This window comes from Chelonia mydas, chromosome 3 (genome assembly GCF_015237465.2).
Source record: "Chelonia mydas isolate rCheMyd1 chromosome 3, rCheMyd1.pri.v2, whole genome shotgun sequence".
NCBI classification, from domain to species: Eukaryota; Metazoa; Chordata; order Testudines; family Cheloniidae; genus Chelonia; species Chelonia mydas.
Genome location: NC_057851.1, coordinates 6,556,028 through 6,577,189, shown reverse-complemented (window position 1 = coordinate 6,577,189; position 21,162 = coordinate 6,556,028). Strand labels below are relative to the sequence as shown.

The following is a 21,162-nucleotide window of genomic DNA, read 5'->3' as shown; positions in this document are numbered from 1 at the left end:
ATAGAAATTGTTAATGCCTCCAACAGAGTTGCACACCTGCCAAACTTTCCGAAAAATGCAACAGTCAGCTCAGTCCTCAAGAAACCATCTTGACCATGAAGAACTCTCCAACCTCTCACTCATGGGCAAAATGAATGAGAAAGTAGCAACCCCAAGCTCTAGTAACATGTGATATCAGCCAACAATCTCGTTTTCAACCAAGACAGCACAGAGACAGCCCTAGTGATACTAAAAGAGCATCTCCTTGACATCTTGCCTCTGTCAATGGTCTCATGTTCAAACTCACATTGGATCTCTCTGTAGCTTTTGACACAGTAGACCAAGAGGCAGGAGTAGATGGCACAGCATTATAATGGCTCCATTCATTCCTCTCCAGCAGAGCTAAGAGTGATGACATAAGTGCTCTTACTTCCTGAAGGCCCTTACCTGCGAGGGCTCACTGGGATCCATAATATCCCTCTTTCATATCAACATCTGGGAGCAATAGTAAGACAATAGGCACAGGTGTCAAGAATATGCTGGTGACGCTCTTTATATATTAGTCATCAGTCATGCAACCACCACCTTTTCTAAGATGTTAGAATGACTATAAGAGAGATCAACTCTTGCATGAAGAGCAGCTGTCTCAAGCTTAACACAGGCAAAAATCAAATAATGCTAGTGAGAAGGAGGAAAATGCTTTGAAGAACTAACCAGACACCATCCCCAACTTCTACTCAAGGTGTACAGCCCCATTTGTCAAAGTGGATTGAACCTCAGGGTCCTGTGGCACCTCACTACTCTTGCAAGACCAAGTATTCATCCACGCACCGACACTACTTGGTCACCTAAACATCCGTGCATAAACATGCCTTTTCACCTCCAACTTGCTTGGCAATTTCACCTCTTTCTCCTGGACAAGAACCTAGACAGAGTAATCCATGCATTTGTCACTTCAATACCATTATGTTATTGAGGCAGAGGTATCAGATGGTACAAAATGCTGTTACCCACCTCCATGGTCCAGGTCACCATGAGCACAACAGACCTTGCTCAAGAGCCTTCACTAGTCTTCACTAGTCAGTTTCAGATGGCAACCTGAGCCCTCATTTCTAATCTTCACAAACTATTAATGGATCAAACCCTAGCTCAGGGGTGGGCAAACTATGGCCCGTCAGGGCTTTGGATTGCTCCCTGCAGGATTGCCCCACGCCGCTCTTAGAAGCGGCCCGCACCAAATCCCTGCAGCCGGGCGTGGGGGAGGGCAGAGGGCTCCATGTGTTGCCCTCACCTCCAGGCACTGCCTGCCGCAGCTCCCCATTGGCTGGGAACGGGGAACCACGGCCAATGGGAGCTTTGGGGGAGCTACCTGGAGGTGTGGCAAGGGCAGCACACAGAGCCCTGTGACAACCTCACCCCCCAGAGGCTGCGCTAGGATGCGGTGCCTGCTGCTTCCCAGAGCAGCGTGGGGCCAGGGCTGGCAGGCAGGGAGCCTGCCCTGGCCCCTGTGCATTCCACTGCCACCCCAGAGCCACTTTAGGTAAGCGGCCCTGGGCCGGAGTCCAAACCCCTCCTGCACCCCGCCTCCCAACCCTAAGCCCCCTGTTGCACTCCACACCCCTCCTGCACCCCTCCCCTTCACTCCACACCCCTCCTGCACCCCAAACCCCTTCCCTGAGCTCCTTCAAACACCCTGCACCCCTCTTCTGCCCCAATCCCTTGCCCTGAGCCCGTTCCTGCACACCACATCCCCTCCCACACACCGCACTCCCTCCTGCACCCCAACCCCCTGCCCCAGCCCTTCATACAATTTCCCCACCCAGATGTGGCCCTCGGCCCAAAAAGTTTGCCCACCCCTGCCCTAACTACATTAGGGACCCTGTTTCAGTCTAGGCATGGACAATGCAGATGACAAAGCCCAAGACAATGTGTGTTAAGAACTGAGGACTGTGCATTCTTGGTTGATGGGATCCAGCCATAGAATGAACTTCCAGAGTAGTTTAGGAATTGTCATATTGGGTCAGACTGAAGCTCTTTGTAGTCCAGTATCCCACCTCCAGCAGCAGCCAGCACCAGATGCTTCAGAGGAAGTTAAGAACCCTGCAGTCGGCAAAGCTACCACATTAGGTCTTGTCCTGATCTAACACAGAAACACCAAGTACTCCTCACTCCGTTCTGATCCAGGACTTAAACTGTATTCCCCCGACAGACACACACACTACTTCAAGCATAGATGTTGGGGAACGAGACAGCAACTTCAAACCCCCACCCCCAGATACAGGGGAAATGGGGCAGGGGACACGCCCCATATTCCACTTCAATTACAGTCGGGGCAGAGAAACCACACTGCAGTTCTCTCCCACTCCATTTCTGTTACAGATTAAGGGGGAAACCACACCACATCTGCCCCCATTTCAATTACACTGGGGAGACGCACACCACGGAGGTTTCCCCACTGTAGTTATAGACAGGGGGAGGGGGGAGGAGAAACCCCCCCCCACAATTCTTCCCCTCAATTCTCGTAGCAGGCAGAAAGAGGGGGAGGAAGGGGGGAACCAAACTATATTTTCCCCAACACACTCTATTTCAAACACAGATGGGGGGGGGGGGGCACACAATATTCCCCCCACCCTCCACTGCAGGTCCAGGTGGGGAGTGGGGGGAAGGGGGGACCCCCTCCTTCACACACAGGCAGCCTGCAGAAAGAGGGGTTCGCCCTCTTCTTTTCCTTCACTCCCACGGGATTTTGGGGATGGGGAAGCTTCTGACTCGGGCAACTCCCAGCTCAGCCCTCTCCTGCACTGGGGCCTCCCCCCCCGCCAGCGCCCTCCTACATTGGGGTGCTGTCCCTCCCCCCTTCCTCTCCTGCACGGGGGTAGTTTGTGGGCTCTGACCTCGGCGGATCCCCTCCACCCCGAGGCGGCAGCTCCAGCGGGAAGAGAGAGGCTCGCCCGCTCCCCACACCGAGGCCCAGGCTACCGCACTTACCCCAGCACCCGCCCTGCTGCCTCTCCGGCCTCGCTTCGCCCCCAGAGCGGGCGGCGGCGCAGCGCGAGGAGGTGAAGACGGTAACGGCCGCGCCCCGCCCCCCAGACCCCCGCGGCAGCGCCAACGCCAGCCCCTCCCCCGCCCCCCACGGCGGCCTCCTGCCAGCCCCGCCCCCCCATAGAACGCGGGCCCCGCCTCTCGCTCCGTCACTCCCTGCCCCGCCCCGTCGGACCGCCCAGGAGAGCGGCGAATCAGAACCAGCCGGCTCGTTGCTAGGTAGAAGAGCCGGCGCCCCGCGGCCCCGGCCCTGATTGGCTGCTTCTCCCAGGGCGCTCGAAGCTGTTTCCATGGCAAACGGAATAAACTTGCCGGGAGAAGAGGAGACCGGGCCGTGGAGGGGGGCGCGGCTCCGGAGCGCGGGAGGCCAGGTGAGAGCGCGGGGGCGGGGCGTGTCCCCGCCAGGGGGCATCGCGGCGACGGAAGGCGATGGGGGGCATCGATATCCCGGGGGTTGGGGGGCGGGGCGCTCGGGGTATCGCCTCCATGGCGGTCAGGGGTTTATCGGCTGCTCGCGGGCACTGGGGTATCGATTCCCGGGGGGCGGGGTTTCTGAGGAGCATAGGGCAGCACTTGGATTACCAGCTGGGGGGGGGCGGGGGGCTATCACAGGGCAGGGGGCGCACCAGGGGTATAAATGCTGCGGGGTGCAGGGGACCCTGGGGATTCTTCACGGGGCACAAGGGGCTATGGATGGAGGGCATTGGGGGATAGTGGTACCACAGGGCAGAGGGGGGCACTAGGTATGGGCAGTACTTGGGGGTGGGTATTGGGGGATATCAGTGCCGCAGGGGGATATTAGTTGCAGGGGGAGCACCGGGAATGTAGAGAACCCCAGGGGCCATTGGGGGATACTAGCGTCGCAGGCTGCTGTGGGGCACATCAGTTCCACGGGGTGCAGGGGGAGAACTGGAAATATGCAGTACAGTGCAGGGTCCTGGGGGATGTCAGGGTCCGGGGAGCACTGGGAATGGGCAATGCTGTGGGTGCGTGGGGCGGGGGGGATATCAGTGCTGCAGGGTGAAACGGGGAGTACTGGAGGGAATTGATGCCATAAAGCACAGGGGGCACTGGAGGCTGGCAGAATGCAGGAGAGCTGATGGTTTTGATGCCATGAAGAGCACAGGGCTTTCAGGGCTTCAAGGCCCAAGATGGGCCCTGGCCGAGGATCAGTGCCATGGGGCTGTGGTGGGGGTTATAGATGCCCCAAGGCATGGGGGAGCCGTGAGAGTTAGAGACTGTGAAGGGCACAGGGAGAATCAGTGATATAGAGTACCAGGGGTACTGAGGGGTATTGACACTGCAGGAATAATAGGGAGTATTGGTTTCATGGCGTGTGTGGGGCACTGGGGATCGATGTCACAGCAGGAGACTTGGGAGGAATTGATGCGAGGGCGGCACTAGAGGCTATCAATGCTGTGGGAAGCAAAGGGGATATAGATACCGCAGTGCAGTAGGGAGTATCGACTCTGTGGGGCTGTATGCAGGTCTACTGATGCTGCAGGGCACAGGTGGCAAGGGGAGAGTTTCATTGCAACAGGTCATTCATGGGAGAGGGAAGAGGGCTGCAGGGCTATTAATGCCACAGGGTGCAGGGAGTCCAGGAGGTATCAAAGCCCCAGAGTGCAGGGAGCACTGTGGGGGGTGGGTATCACTGCCGTGGAGGCTCAGGAGAGATCAGTGTACCCTGATTGGGGGCATTAAAGCTGTGGGTCACAGGTAGGAGCTGTGGGAGGGACTGATGTCATGGGTGCCCTGGGGGGGGGGATCATTTCCACTGGGAAGCGCGGAGACGATCAATGCTGTGGGGTGTAGAACTGGGGATATTAATGCCTGGAGTGGAAAAGGGTATTGATAATATAGGGTATGGGTCCCCCACAGGTATTGAGACCACTGGGGATGCGAGGGTGTCAACTCTGGATTACTGAAGGGTGTCAATGCCATAGGGTAATTGTTGGCAGAGGGGGCACTTAGTGGGACACAACACCTTGCAATGAGATGCAGCAACAAGAAGACCATTTTGCTGCCCATCCACTCAACAGCTTCTCATCATCTCTCTCTGTTTCAAATTATTTCCCCCAGATCAATCCTCTTGTAGTTTCTCATGTTGAATCTCATATACTTGATTCTTTTTGTTCTGTATACGCTAATCTCTCTGGCTTACCTTTCTATTACTATGGTTTGCAACACTTGAAATCCACAGAGGACAGCAGATGTGAATTAACTACTGTTGACTCCCAGGATGATCATTTACAAGCAGTCCTCTCTTCCTTTCTAAACCTTAGAGTTTGGTTAGTTCATTCCAGGTGAAAGTTCTCTTATACCGTCATGGGGATTATGGTCATTAGATTATTTCTAGGTAACGTGTTTTTAAACCTCTGGGTACATGAGTCTCTGAAGAGCCAGGAAGGCTTAATAAAACAGTGCCTCTGGAAGACTTACTCTGACTATGATTTGCAGAAGGCCCTGAAATGGTATTCCAGAGGGTTAAGCCTAGATTAACATAGCTAAAGGAAATGAGTTTAATGCCCTTAGTTAATATGATCTGATCAAACATAGCATTAATCTTTCTTAAATGCAATCAAATTATTTTTTAAAACAAAGGGTTTGACCCAGCTCCTATTGAAATAAAAGAAAGTCTTCATTATCTTTAATGGGAGTTGGATCAGGGGGACTGAAATCATTCTGCTGTAGTAAACAACTTCATTTGCGTGTAGTGCACAACTGTATCATAAGGCAACCAATAAAATCATGTTATAGAACACTAGGATTTGTCTGCTTGATTCTTACATCAAAGGAGCGCATATACCAATACAGTTCCGGATTCTAAGGAGCACCACGGATATTATCCATATAGTCAATGTTACCCCTGGCTATACAGAATAATACTTAGTACTTGTATGGCCCATTTAACCTTCAAAGCACTGTACAAAGATTCATTATCTAACCAAATTGTGAAGGAACCATTTCAAGAGCTAATCTCCACTGGACTGGTGCTGGACAGCTTGGGGAGGAAATGTTGCTTAGTCAAAGAGGAGGCTTAGTGACCCAGAAAGTACCAAAGAAGAGAGTTGATAAAGATACAGCAACTCAGTAAATGCCATGGGGACAATTAGGGTAACTCTTATCCATTGTGACAGGGTCGGGCCAGATGGCTATAGGAGAGTAATAGAAGGCAGATATATTAGCCCCAGGCTAAGTAGGTCCCTTTTCCCTGGGTAAGGTAACAGAGAAGGTTCCAGAACAATCAGGGCACCTGGGTTTTAAAAAGGAGCTAACTTCAGTTCGTGGTGTGAGTGTGAGGAGCTGGGAGCAAGAGACACTAGGAGCTGAGAGTGAGAACGTGGACTGTTGGAGGACTGAGGTGTACAAGCATTATCAGACACCAGGAGGAAGGTCCTATGGTGAGGATAAAGAAGGTGTTGGGAGGAGGCCATGGGGAAGTAGCCCAGCGAGTTGTAGCAGTCGCACAGCTGTTCTAGGAGGCACTCTAGACAGCTGCATTCCACAGGGCCCTGGGCTGGAACCCGGAGTAGAGGGTGGGCCCGGGTTCCCCCAAAATCCTCCCAACTCCTGGTCAGACACAGGAGGAGTCGACCTGGACTGTGGGTTCAGAAAAACGGCCAAGCTGAGGGCTGCTGTGAAGCTCCAAGGTGAGCAAATCTGCCAATACGCGCAAGACCCACCAAGGTAGAGCAGGAACTTTGTCACACCATCAAGCATCTCCTTGCAGCTGGGTGTGGTACTGCAGTCCTCTTTGCACTTCTGGCACCCCATATAGGTTATCAACATTGGATGGCGGGACTTCAGTGGCTCAGCTCTCCACCCAAGTCACAAAGTCCAAATGAACCACTTCTGGGGTAGTGCAGAGTTTAATAACTAAGCAATCTGTTTGCCCTCCCTAGAGTCTTCAGCCCTAGCTATGAGCCCTTGTCAAGGTTCCTCCCCACTCTGAACGCTAGGGTACAGATGTGGGGACCTGCATGAAAATCTCCTAAGCTTATCTTTACCAGCTTAGGTCAAAAAGTTCCTCAAGGTACAAAATATTCCACCCTTTGTCCTTGGATTGGCCGCTACCACCACCAAACAAATACTGGTTACTGGGGAAGAGCTGTTTGGAAATGTCTTTCCCCCCCAAATACTTCCCAAAACCTTGCACCCCACTTCCTGGACAAGGTTTGGTAAAAAGCCTCACCAATTTGCCTAGGTGACTACAGACCCAGACCCTTGGATCTTAAGAACAATCTTCCCAACACTTGCACCCCCCCCCCTGCTTTCCTGGGAAATGTTGGATAAAAAGCCTCACCAATTTGCATAGGTGACCACAGACCCAAACCCTTGGATCTGAGAACAATGAAAAAGCATTCAGTTTTCTTACAAGAAGACTTTTAATAGAAATAGGAGTAAATAGAAGTAAAGAAATCCCCTCTGTAAAATCAGGATGGTAGATACCTTACAGGGTAATTAGATTCAAAACATAGAGAATCCCTCTAGTCAAAACCTTAAGTTACAAAAAAGATACACAGACAGAAATAGTTATTCTATTCAGCACAATTCTTTTCTCAGCCATTTAAAGAAATCATAATCTAACACATACCTAGCTAGATTACTTACTAAAAGTTCTAAGACCCCATTCCTGGTCTATCCCCGGCAAAAGCAGCATGTAGACAGACACACAGACCCTTTGTTTCTCTCCCTCCTCCCAGCATTTGAAAGTATCTTGTCTCCTCATTGGTCATTTTGGTCAGGTGTCAGCGAGGTTACCTTTAGCTTCTTAACCCTTTACAAGTGAGAGGAGTTTTCCTCTGGCCAGGAGGGATTTTAAAGGGGTTTACCTTTCCCTTTATTTTATGACACCTTTAAATTCTGCTTTTTGTTCAGGCTCCTAACTAAGGCCTGCCCCTTCTTGGGGCTTACACCATTTTAACTGTGATCAGTAGGGGAACCCACCCTGTACCCTACTGGGGGTCACAACCAGGGACCCTATACATAGCTGCCACATACTGCTCAGTAGGGCAGTTCTTTGCTACTGTTTGTCTGGGCCTTTTCCTACCAGGCCCTTTTATCTCCAGCTCAGCACCAGCATCCTCAGGGTCTTCTCTCTCTGCAATCTCTCTGTGAGTTCAGCCTACCTTAAGCTTTACTTATTTGTGCAGCTCCTGCAGCCAAAGAAGAACTCCTACTCCTTCGCTCCTGCCCCAAAACTGACCTGCTAAGGGACTGCAGCTGCTTTTATCTGAGCCTGTTGGGCTCTGATTGGCTCTTGCTAGACCTTCTAGCCTTTGGAGAAACACGTCTCTCTGGCTTCTAAGATGGCTGTTCAAGTGGTCTTTTCTAGGAAGGCCTACAGGACCTACCTTTTCCTCCCACCTCACTGTATGCGGGGGCAGGATGTAGAAGAGCAGCAGGGATCCATATGAGGCGTACCAACTGAGTTTGCTGCTAACATGTACTGTCTGTTTCTAGCCCTATTGATTTATAGCATGAGTATAGCAATGGAAAAGTGTTCAATTGCCTAAGTAGTATATACCTCAATAGCATTCATCACCATATATTTTTGACAGGTCTCCACGCCCCATTTTGGGCTTATGTCCTGCCATCCATTCCCATTTCCGTTGGTGTTGAGGTTTGGTGCCGTTGGCCATTTTGAAAAAGATTTTTTTATTATTATTTTTTATGTTTGAATAGGGGGCTTGTTGCAGTTTATGTTTGGCCACAAAGGTTGTTTAGAGACAAAGGTTGAAAAAATAGAAAGAGAGATTAAAAAAAAGAAATATTTGGTTAGGTTTAGAGGACAAAATGAAATAATGTTTGGTTAGGTTTAGCAAGGAGAGATGCTTTTAAAGGCCTAGTTTGGCATGTTATTAAATAATAGAGAGAACTTAAAGAAAAATAAAGTTTTTTTTTGTTTTTAAAGCCAGGCACTCCATCGGTATTCTTTTCATCAACCTATTATTAAGCACATCCATATACTAGCGTTTAACCCCGCCTTACATAGATATATTTCTTTTCTTTCAAATAATTTAAGTTGCTTTTATCTGATCATGCTCTTCTGGTTCTGTCGGCCACTCATCACACCGGTGCGGTGATCCTGTGTGGCCCTGGCTTGGTTATCTGTCTAAAAAAACAAAAAAAATCATTTTAAGCGGATAAATGTAATAATTTTTTCACAACTGGTAAAACTTTCACTTGCTTTTACCGTAACAGTGTTGCTGTCTTTCCATGACTCGGGGTCTCTCGGTTGGTTCTTGACATGGCTATCCTCCGACGATCCCTCAGCTGCCATGTCCTTGTATACAGACTCTTCTTCCATTCCTACCTATAAAAAACAAATATATTTAACCATAAATATTTATAAAATATTTGTAATTTTTCATCAATTTGTTATAAAGAGTACCTTACCTCCGCCTTTGAGTCTGCTTCCTCCAAAGCCGGCAACAAATTTTTTCACACGCAGTCCTTTTCCTCTTTTACAACTGGCAGTGATCCCATAAAGTTTTCCTGTTTCTTCTGTTCAATTTCAGGATGAAACGTGGGGTTTGGCAATGGCACTGCCTCTTTAGCAAAATAAGTGTAAATGGGTCTTCTCTTCTGAACATGAGCTGTTGCACCCATAGACATTTCCGGCTTCTTGGTGTCTGTAGACGTCTTGTAAAAGGACGTGGCCATTGTGTCTAAGCTTCCAATTTTAAAACTGCAGTTTGCAAAAATATGTGGTTTTAGACGCATGGTCAAATGTTCATTGGCTAGAGTTTTTCAAATAATCCACCCCGCGATAGCCTGTTTCTGAAAGGCTCTTGTTTTAAAATCTTGGTATGAAAGGATTGGTTCAAAAAGTGCATTCTGTGACGTAGCTGTAAAACAGCTTCGGATCATTCCACCGTGAGGTGGGAATAGCTCCCAAAGTTCACCACCCAGAACACCTATCATTTCTCTACCAATAGTTGCTAAGGTAGGATGCTTCACTCTGCATGTGTTCAGTAACACAGACTCTCTTATTGCTTTATTTTTTTTTGATTCTCTAAAACCCTTTTTTTCTTTGCCCTGTGCTTATTTTTTACTCTCTTTCTATTCTCCTTAATAAACCTAACCAAAAATCTTTCTTTTCTTTAATAACTTGCCTCTATTCTTTCAAACTAACCCTTTAAAAACAAAAATCTTTATTTTTCTTTAAGTTCTCTGTTTCTATTCTTTAATAACATGCCAAGCTAGGCCTTTAAAATTCTCTCTCCTTACTAAACCTAACCAATCAATCTTTCTTCTGTTTAATAACCTTTCTTTCCTTTTGTCTTCTAAACCTAACCAAATCTTTCTTTTTTTTTTAATCTTTAAGGCCTCTCTTTCTATTCTTTCAACCTTTTTCTCTAAACGTGACCAAACACAAGCACTCAACAAGCACCCTATTCAAACATAAAAAATAATAAAAAAGTTTTCTTTTTCAAAACGGCTGATGGCACCAAACCTCGACACCAACCGAAACGGCAATGGAGGGCGGGACATAAACCCAAAATGGGGCGTGGAAACCTGTCAAAAATACATGGTGATGAATGCTATCAAGGCATGTACTACCTGCCTATGTGAGCAGATGTTCCAAGTTAAGAGATCTCAGGTGGATCCTGCCCAGGATTCCCAGTATATACTTGCATAGTTCTAGAGGGTGAAATCCTTGTCAGGATTATAGAATAGGGGATGTTTTGTTCCCACCTTCATGTTTTCAGTCTCTCTGAAATCACAGAAGAGCAGAGGAGTGATGGTGTTCTCCTGTGACTCAGGAACTAAACTTAGGCCCCCAGATATCCGGTAAGGAGTCTAATGCTATTGGGGTGCTTGGAGAAAACCCATCTAGAAAGCTGGTGGAACAAGCCAGGCATTTTCTTAACAGCTTTAGAGATGTTTTCATGACTGCACCTGGGAAGACTCATTTCAGTGAGTATTGCATCCAAATTAAGCCAGGTAGCAGGGTTCAGAAAGGAGTGTTCTGTGTCTTGGAAAGGATGTGAGAGATAGTAATGCAAGAATTAGATAATATGCTTGAATTTGTGTAGTAGAGGAATCACAAAGTGAATGGTGCAGACTAATTGTTTTGACACCAAAACCAGACCAGAGTGTTCAGTTTTTTCTCTGATTTCAGAACAAAAGCCAGTAATAGCTCTCTGTTTGATGCCTACCCAGTGCCAGCAGTTGAGGTAAAACTAGATAAATTACAACTTTTGATCTGACTAAGGGATGTTGGCAAATACCTCTATTGCAAGAGTCCAAAGTAAAAAAACGATGTTGCCTTATGGACTGTACCTGTTCCATAACCTCTCTTCCTTTGGTCTACATGTTCCACGGGCCATGTTTCAGTGCCTAATGCACAAGCCGCTGCAACGTGGCCAGCACTATGTCATGGCTTAACTCTGTGATGTTGCTATATGTTTCACCACATCATCTCAACATCTTCAGAAGGTCACTAACCATGCCCCTGTTAAATAGCTGCATGCCATGAAGAATACCTCTGTCCAGATTACCCCGATATCTGGCTCTGTAGCCCAGTTCATTCACTGTGCACCACAGGTCTGGTGAAGTTCATGTGAATGAAGATTCTTTTTGTGTTTGGTTGGAGATATGGGCATTATGGCTTCTGCCAGGCATAGTCTGAGCCACTTTCTTAGGCCTTATCTACACTGGCAGAGTTACAGCACTGGCAATTGCAGTGCCGCTCAGAGAGCGCTGAAGGGAAACCACTGTTATGTGTTCACACTGTCAGCTGCCTGCGCACTAGTGTGTTCACATTTGCGACACTTGCAGTGGTATTTGGATTAGTGCGCTCAGAGCATCTCTTCCTCTTCTGCCACTAAGAGTTGTGGGAAGGCAGATGGGGTTGCAGGGCATCCTGGGTCCTATCCCCATGCCCCGTGATGCATTGCTTTGCATCCCAGCAATCCCTGTGCTTTCCGCATTTGGCAATCCGCATTTGGCGCCATCTTTCAACGGTTTATGAACTGCGCGCTCTGCCTCGTCGTTCTGCAGGAATGGATCCCGAACTGTTGACCAGTATGCTGCTCACTCTGACACGTCATGAGTGGCAGTGGAGTTATTCCTTCAACTACAAAGGCAAGAGGAGTGTGACATTGATCTCGCCACGCGTAGTAGCTACGACACGAGATTGCTTATGGCATTCATGGAGGTGCTGACCACAGTGGAACACTGCTTTTGGGCTCGGGAAACAAGCACTGAGTGGTGGGATCACATCGTCGTGCACGTCTGGGATGATGAGCAGGCTGCAGAACCTTCGGATGAGGAAAGCCACATTCATGGGACTGTGTGATGAGCTCACCCCAGCCCTGAGGCACAAGGACACTAGAATGAGCGCTGCCCTTCTGTTGGAGAAGTGTGTGGTGATTGCACTGTGAAAGCTCACTACTCCAGACTGCTACTGATTGGTCGCTAACCAGTTAAGAGTAGGAAAGTCAACCATTGGACTCATTTTGACGGAAGTGTGCAGGGCCATTAATCGCATCCTGCTCCGAAAGACTGAGACTCTGGGAAACGTGCGTGACATTGTGGATGGCTTTGCACAAATGGGCTTCCCTAACTGCAGAGGGGTGATAGATAGCACGCATATTCCAATTCTGGCACCAGACCACCCAGCCACTGAGTACATTAATTGGAAGGGGCATTTCTCTATGGTTCTTCAGGTGCTTGTGGACCGTGGGCGTTTCACTAACATTAACACAGGCTGGTCCGGAAAGGTGCATGATGCACACATGTTTCGTAACACTGGCCTGTTCATGAAGCTGCAATCAGGGACTTTCTTCACGGACCAGAAGATCACCGTAGGGGAAGTTGAAATGCCCATTGTGATCCTGGGAGACCCCACCTACCCCTTAATGCCATGGCTTATGAAGCCATACACAGGACACCTTGACAGCAGCAAGGAGCGGTTCAACAACAGGCTGAGCAAGTGCAGAATGACTGTTGAGTGTGCTTTTGGCTGTTTAAAGGCCCGCTGGTGCTGCCTATATGGGAAGCTGGACCTGGCCAATGACAATATTCCTATGCTTCTAGCCTTGTGCTGTACTCTCCATAATATTTGTGAAGGGAAGGGTGAAAGCTTCACTCAGGGCTGGACCACTGAGGCTCAGCGCCTGGAGGCTGAATTTGAACACCCAGAGACCAGGGCTATTAGAGGGGCGCAGCATGGGGCTATAAGGATCAGGGATGCCTTGAGGCAGCAATTGAAGCTGGAAGCCACTAATATTTGTTGCTATGCTTGTGAGTGCAGTGCTTGTAATGCTAGGAGGTGATTGTGGTTGGTGCAGACAATGTACTATGGAGGTTTAAGATAATTGTCTGTTGCTTTGCAGGGCTCTGTTTGCTTTCAATTAATACTACCTTCTCCCTGTGTGATGAGGCGTTCCTAACTCAGGTTTACACAGGTACTTAAGGGAGAGGTCATAAAAGCAGCTGTTTAAGGAACCAGAAAGGGTGCTGAGGGAGTTGGCTGATGTGATTGCAGAGTCATTGGCCATTATCTTTGAAAATTCATGACGATCGGGGGAGGTACCGGATGATTGGAAAAAGACAAATATAGAATCATGGAATATCGGGGTTGGAAGGGACCCTCAGGAGGTCATCTAGTCCAACCCCCTGCTCAAAGCAGGACCAATTCCCAGTTTTTGCCCCAGATCTCTAAATGGCCCCCTCAAGGATTGAACTCACAACCCTGGGTTTAGCAGGCCAATGATCAAACCACTGAGCTATCCCTCCCCCCCAGTAGTGCCCATATTTTAAAAAGGGAAGAAAGCGAACCTGGGGAACTACAGACCGGTCAGCCTCACTTCAGTCCCCAGCAAAATCATGGAGTAGGTCCTCAAGGAATCCATTTTGAAGCACTTGGAGGAGAGGAAGGTGATCGGGAACAGTCAACATGGATTCACCAAGGGCAAGTCATGCCTGCCCAACCTGATTGCCTTCTATGATGAGATAACTGGCTCTGTGGATATGGGGAAAGTGACAGATGTGATATATCTTGACGTTAGCAAAGCTTTTGATACCGTCTCCCACAGTATTCTTGCCAGCAAGTTAAAGAAGTATGGATTGGATGAATGGACTATAAGGTGGTGTGACAGGGTCAGGCCAGATGGCTACAAGAGAGTGGTCGAAGGTAGATACATTAGTTCCAGGTTAAGCAGGTCCCTTTTCCGTGGATGAGATAACAGAGACTATTCTAGAACATTCAGAAACTTTCTAGAACTAATTAAGGCAGGTAGGCTAATTGGGACACCTGTAGCCAATTGGGAAGCTGCTAGAATTAATTAAGGCTAATCAGGACACCTGGTTTAAAAAGGCTGTCACTCCAGTTAGTGAGGTGTGCGTGCGAGGAGCTGGGAGCAAGAGGCGCAAGAAGCTGAGAATGAGAAGGTGTACTACTGGAAGACTGAGAAGTACAAGCATTATCAGACATCAGGAGGAAGGTCCTGTGGTGAGAATAAAGAAGGTGTTGGGAGGAGGCCATGGGGAAGTAGCCCAGGGAGTTGTAACTGTCACGCAGCTGTTACAGGGACCACTGTAGACCGCTGCAATCCACAGGGCCCTGGGCTGGAGCCCGGAGTAGAGGGCGGGCCTGGGTTCCCCCCATCCCTCCATCCCCTCAACTCCCTACTTGATACCAGAGGAGTTGACCTGGACTGTGGGTTCCACTAGAGGGGAAGGTCTCTGGCTTCTTCCCCGATCCACTAGGTGGATCAGCAGAGACTGCGGGGATTGTTCTTCTTCCTTTTCCCCATGCTGGCCAGTGATGAGGCTAATGGAGTGAACGGCAGATTTGAGCCACGAAAGTGGCCAAACTGAGGGATGCCGTGAGCCTCTGAGGTGAGCAAATCCACCAGTAAGCGCAGGACCCACCAAGGCAGAGGAGGAACTTTGTCACAGTGGATAGAAAGCTGGCTAGATTGTTGGGCTCAGTAGGTAGTGATCACTGGCTCGATGTCTAGTTGGTAGCCGGTATCAAGTGGCGCGCCCCAGGGGTTGGTCCTGGAGCCGGTTTTGTTCAACATCTTTATTAATGATCTGGATGATGGAATGAATTGCATCCTCAGCAAGTTCGCAGATAACACTAAGCTGTGGGGAGAGGTAGATGTGCTGGAGGGTAGGGATAGGGTCCAGAATGACCTAGATGAATTGGAAGATTGGGCCAAAAGAAATCTGATGAGGTTCAACAAGGACAAGTGCAGAATCCTGCATTTAGGAAGGAAGAATCCCATGGACCGCTACAGGCTGGGGACCAACTGGCTAAGTGGCAGTTCTGCAGAAGGACTTGGGGATTACCATGGACGAGAAGGTGGATATGAGTCAGCAGCGTGCCCTTGTTGCCAAGAAGGCCAATGGCATATTGGGCTGTATTAGTAGGAGCATTGCCAGCAGATCGAGGGAAGTGATTATTCCCCTCTATTCGGCACTGGTGAGGACACACCTGGAGTATTGTATCCAGTTTTGGGCCCCACACTACAGAAGAGATGCGGACAGATTGGAGAGAGTCCAGCGGAGGGCAACGAAAATGATTTGCTGGGGCACATGACTTATGAGGAGAGGCTGATGGAACTGGGGTTATTTTGTCTCAGAAGAGAAGAGTGAGGCGGGATTTGATAGCAGCCTTCAACTACCTGAAGGGGGGTTCCAAAGAGGATGGAGCTTGGCTGTTCTCAGTGGTACCAGATGACAGAACGAGGAGCAATGGTCTCAAGTTGCAGTGGGGGAGGTCTAGGTTGGCTATTAGGAAACACTATTTCACTAGGAGGGTGGTGAAGCACTGGAATGGGTTACCTAGGGAGGTGGTGGAATCTCCATCCTTAGCGGTTTTTAAGGTCTGGCTTGACAAAACCCTGGCTGGAATGATTTAGTTGGTGTTGGTCCTGCTTTGAGCAGGGGGTGGGACTAGATGACCTCCTGAGGTCTGTTCCAACCCTAATATTCTATGATTCTATGAAAGAAGAGCCTGTGTAGGAAGAAGGCTGTCATCTGTGAAACCAGGGTTGGGATTATTTTTGGTTATGTTTTGATGCTTTGATACTAAGTTCTCTCTCAGAACAGGAACATGACTGCCTGACCCTGGTTTTTTGTTTGTTTGTTTATTTTTTTGTTTTGTACTGAACTGCTTCACCAGCCTGCAGTGTTATTGTAAGCACTGTTCTTCCCGTGCAGTGGATGAGGTCAGGGTGCTGTAGAAAAAATAGTATGTTACAATGTAGGTTAAAACTATATCATAGTGCAATGCACAAGGAAGCCAAATTAAGGTTACACAGGCAACCTTAATTCTGGCATTTCCTAACTTTGGAGTGCTTGACTTTGCAACCTGTCATCTACTTACAATAACTGCTTTAAAAAACTTCCCATCAAAAAGAAACCAGGAATGAGGAGTCCTATCAGAGAGTCTCCTGATCTAGCTATTAAACCATAGTGCATCAAAAGATAGTGAGGACAGGAAGTGTGTATGTTTTACCGGTTCTCTTCACTCCTCTGCTTCCATCATATTTTTAAAGAGATAGAAAAATACAAGGAAAGGGTGATCTGCTGGGACTGATCCTGCCGCATTTTCAGAAGGAAAGAAGAGAATCTTGACTGGATAGCCTACAGGATTGGGCTTTCTGTAAGGTTTTTCTTGTGAGCATCAGAGTGTGTTTGTATCGGCAAAGTGCTATACAAAGGTGTTTGCTGAGGGTTTTGTAGTACTTGGAGGTATGGCAGGATAGCTATATATACTGTATCAGAGTTAGCTTTTCTTTTGTTCCAGAAGTCCTAAATCATCCTGCCATCATGAAAGCTTTAAAATAAACATACTGAAGTATTTATAGAACAGGCACCCAATCACCATATTAAGGACTTCAGACATTTTTAATGCCACTTCATTTAAAAGAAATTATTGAATTTTCAGAATATTATAATCTAAGACTCCAATCCTGCCACTGGCTCCATGGGGATGGGCCCTTATGCAGAACAATTAAAGCCTGTTACAGGATTGAGGATAAAGAAAAAGACTTTCACATATTTGGACAAATATTTGTATAAAGACACTACCATTTAGACAAGTAGAGATGACATTTATTTGGTGCCACAAAAGAGAGAATTTTAAAAAAACCCAAAAACATAGTGCAGTGACACATTTGACCTCAGGTCTCCAATTGTTGTTAAGAAAACAAAAAACAAACAATGCCATAAGCCACAGGATCAATACAAACATCCAAAAACAAATCCACTAAAATGCAGGAAGATAGGAGCTTTCAATCAATTCTTAACCATTTTGAATCTCATTCTGCTAGTCAAATGTAAAGGAAGCAAATGGACCCTTGGAGGACTGGGTATTGTATGCTCATCAAAATCAGGAAAGAGCCATTTTATGTTTTTTAAAATGATGTATAACGTAGTAGGAAAAATAGTGCAAAAGTATCTCCAATGTTATTGCATTTATCTTTAAGAAGATTAAATCTTTGCAGCTTGTTTTCTCTGCAGTGTCAGGAGCTTGGGGGAAAAAAAACGTAATTGCTTCCTGATTTGTGCAAAACCTCTTTTGGTCATTCACTGATCAAAAAAACAGGGGAAAGCATTTAACATAATTCCTGATCGGAAAGACTCACTTGATTTATTTGTTAGTAGTAGTAGTAGCAGCAGTATGACAGTATCATACAGAGACCTAGTCAGGCTTGAGGGTCCCATTGTGCTCGCTGCTGTAGACATATAAAATTAAGGACAGCCTCTGCCCCAGAAGTTTTGAAGTCTAAGGCCCTGATCCAGCAGTGTTCTTAAGCACATGCCTCATGTTAAGCACTTAAATAGTCCCATTAAAGTAAATGAGACCACTCACATGCTTAAAATTAGCGATATGTTTAAAAAGAAAAGGAGGACTTGTGGCACCTTAGAGACTAACCAATTTATTTGAGCATAAGCTTTCGTGAGCTACAGCTCACTTCGTCGGATGCTTATGCTCAAATAAATTGGTCTGTCTCTAAGGTGCCACAAGTACTCCTTTTCTTTTTGCGAATACAGACTAACACGGCTGCTACTCTGAAACCTATATGTTTAAGAATCTTGCTGAGTTGGGTGGGGCCTAATAGGCTTACTATAGTTGTAGTTGAAGGAATAGCCCTGTCTGTTGTCAGCAAAGGTTCATGTTTACATGTGTAAGGTTTCCTCCAAAAAAGTAGGTAAAGATACAGAGGGATTTTCTCCTTCTGAGCCCTCTTTTAGACATAGTATATAGTGAATGGAGGCCCTTGATTTCTTTACCCTTTCCCACAGGTTGAAGGTGCTGGAACACCTGAACAATTGTTTTGAACAATTGTTTTGAACAACAGTTTTAATTACGTACCACCATCTATCTTAAATTGATCTTTTTCTTTTAGTAGATTGAAATGATTTTTTTCTCATAAGCTCCATGGAATCATCCTTAAAGATTAGATTCTCATAGCCTTCACTCAGATGTTCAAGGAAATAAAAGGGGATTAAGGCTATCCTGACTCCGTCATTTGCCCCTGCTCAGATTGTGACTCTCTGAGATACAATTCTTCCTCTGGTCTGCCCCAGGAGCAGAATCCTAGTTTACAATCTAGCCCTAACTGAAATAAGGCCAGATCCAAAACCCAGTTAAGTTAATGGAAAGACTCTCATTGACTTCAGTGACTTTGGATCAGGCCATTAGTGCATATAGATGTTAAGGTAATGAGCACAATATAAAAACCTAGCTAGATCTCTGGGTTTGTAGTGTTATATTGCATATACCCATGGGCCTGAAACAAGCACATTAACCAAAAAACCTTCAACCAATAACCCAAGCAGAAAACCCAGAGACTCCATAAAATCCACTAGGGACTTAGCTGTTGCTTTTGATTTTACGTGGAAGGTACTCAGATACTACAGTGAAACTCAGAGGCTTGTCTACACTAAAGCATTAGGTCGACATAAAGCAGCTTATGTCGACCTAATTATGTCAGTGTACACACTACATCCTTGCTCAAACCAATGTAAGTGCCCTACTACACCGACATAATAACTCCATCTCCACGAGAGGCATAGGGCTTATGTCAGTGTAGTTACAGCGACACAGTGTCATTGTGGACACTGTGGGTTACTTAGGTTGGCTGTCTTGTCAATTTCACAGCTCCATGCTAGAACCTGAAACTGACAAGAAAGCTGGGTGGATGGGGGGCTCCAGCTAGAGCCAGGCTGGGCCCACAGGGCTCCATGCCAGGCTGGGCTTCCCCCTGAGGTCCTGGCTTCCCCCCTTCCAGCAGGGCTTCTGCCCTGGGGCTCCTGGCTCCCTACACAGGAGCACAGCAGCCACCTAGCAGGGAGTGGGTAGCTGAGAGCTGGAGGGGTTGCCCCCAAGCTACCATTGGGGACCTGGGAGCCTGGCTGGGAGCCTGGAATCTGGGCAAGAGCCCGTCTGGGAATGGGGATCCTCAGGGCAGCTCTTGGGCAGAGAGCGAGGAGCCCCAGGGCAATCTGGCTCCAGGGGGGAGCTATGTGTGGAGATGAGAGCCCAGGCTCTCAGCCCCCCTACACAGCCCCTCTTAAATTGGTGGAGTTGCTCCTGGTGAGGACACGTGCCACCAACGGAAAAAGGGCAGAGTGGACATGAACCACCGCAGTAATTACTGTGGTGGCTGTATGTTGACCTAACATAGGTTGACTTAAGTTTTTAGTGTAGACATGCCCTAAGATAGATAAGTGTGATGCTGTGCATATTGTTGGATTCTGAATGGCCTGTAGGATTTCCCCAGGGAAAATTTGAGCATCAAGTGTTGTGATTCTTCTTCATTCAGCTTTGCCAACTGGATTTTATTGAAAAAGGTCTTGATATTCTTTTGTGTGTCTGTAAATCTTATCATAAAAGCCTCTAAAACCATAGAATTGTCCTTTTCTATATGAAATGTTAACTTTACTTTGCAGGATTCAAGTTTATGAGGAAGAGTTTTACTTGACTTATTGCTATGCCATGGAACTTGTACATTCCTTCTTGATGAAATTCATGATTTTCACTAACAGTGCTTTAGCATCGGCAATGGGGCATCACAGAAATAATGCTGGTCTTTTATTCTAACTGTTGTAGCCTCGTCTGCAGAAGGATATCAGGGTGGCCTGCAAGCTTGCATTCCAAGATGGCATTTGCACCTCCCAAAAACATGGATGGCCCCAAACTGCAAACCAAGATGAGCACATGGACACCTCTGAACCATCAGCTTATGAATGACAAGGTAAGCCCCATACAGCTGAGTCAGATATAAGCCAAATCTTGCTTCCCTTACTCATGTGAAGAGACTTTAATGCAAGTCAGTCAAGAATGATTTAGTCCCATAGTTAGAATCCATCCTATTATTTAAAGGTAGATTTTTCTACTGCGGATGAGCCAAATCGTCAAGTCATTTATCCAATGGAAGTCACTGGGGGTTTTGCCTGAGTAAGGAATCAGTAATAACTGATTAAAGACTTGAGGATTTAGCCCAGTAATATTAATTTATGCTGTATTGTGCATAAACTTTCAAAATAGAATTCCCTGTGTCTTTTCTTCTGTTTTCTTGCCGCTTGGGTTACTTTAAAACTACAAATGTCTTTGAATTGTTTAAGGTGCTGGACTCATATCCTTAGGGACTGAAGTCTTCAGTTCAGCCACAGAACAAGTACAGCACAGACAGGGGCAGTGCAGGCTTCACCAAATGGCCAATGTGCTTCATTTCGGACCAAAGAAGTTCGTGGTGCATGGCCGCTCTGCTGAGATTGCCGCCAAGGGTGCCATATATGTTAGAAGTCTTAGGGAGGTGCTCAGTTTACGAATAAAAAGAATTTTTTTCCGACTTTCAAACCCTGCAGGCTATATCTGGGGTAAGTGCAGCTGGGCTTTCACACACATCATCACCAGTAATATTCTTTCATCAGAATTTAGTTAAGAATTCCCTTGAGAACGTTCCAGAATCTAATCTGCTTTCCCATATCTGTGCTGGTTCTGCAGGGCTTACAGGAGGAAAAATAGAAAAAATATATTTCTGACCACTAAAACCAACGGATATTACTCTCAGTACACACAGGGAGCAGTTCTGTCAAGAGATAAAGTGCCATTTTTATATAGTCATTTTTCTGATCATGTCTGCACTTTTAAAAGGGATC

At 47.1% G+C, this 21,162-nt stretch overlaps 2 protein-coding genes across 4 annotated transcripts in view; one reads left to right on the top strand and one right to left on the bottom strand.

The window, feature by feature from the left end:
- FZD3 (frizzled class receptor 3) overlaps positions 1–3,100 on the bottom strand; it is a 115,931-nt gene extending 112,831 nt beyond the window's left edge. For both annotated transcript variants that reach the window (XM_037893834.2, XM_037893833.2), the window contains exon 1: positions 2,968–3,100. The gene's annotated coding sequence lies outside the window, so the exon portion shown is untranslated. The remainder of the gene's footprint in view (positions 1–2,967) is intronic.
- A 177-nt stretch (positions 3,101–3,277) lies between these two features.
- Positions 3,278–21,162, top strand: part of FBXO16 (F-box protein 16) — a 52,782-nt gene continuing 34,897 nt past the window's right edge. The window contains exons 1-2 of one of the 2 annotated variants that reach the window (XM_037893832.2): positions 3,278–3,395; positions 20,111–20,255. In XM_037893832.2, coding sequence (XP_037749760.1) covers positions 20,160–20,255 — 96 coding nt within the window. In that variant the 5' untranslated portion in view covers positions 3,278–3,395; positions 20,111–20,159. The remainder of the gene's footprint in view (positions 3,396–20,110; positions 20,256–21,162) is intronic. The other variant, XM_043542077.1, reaches the window with a different exon arrangement.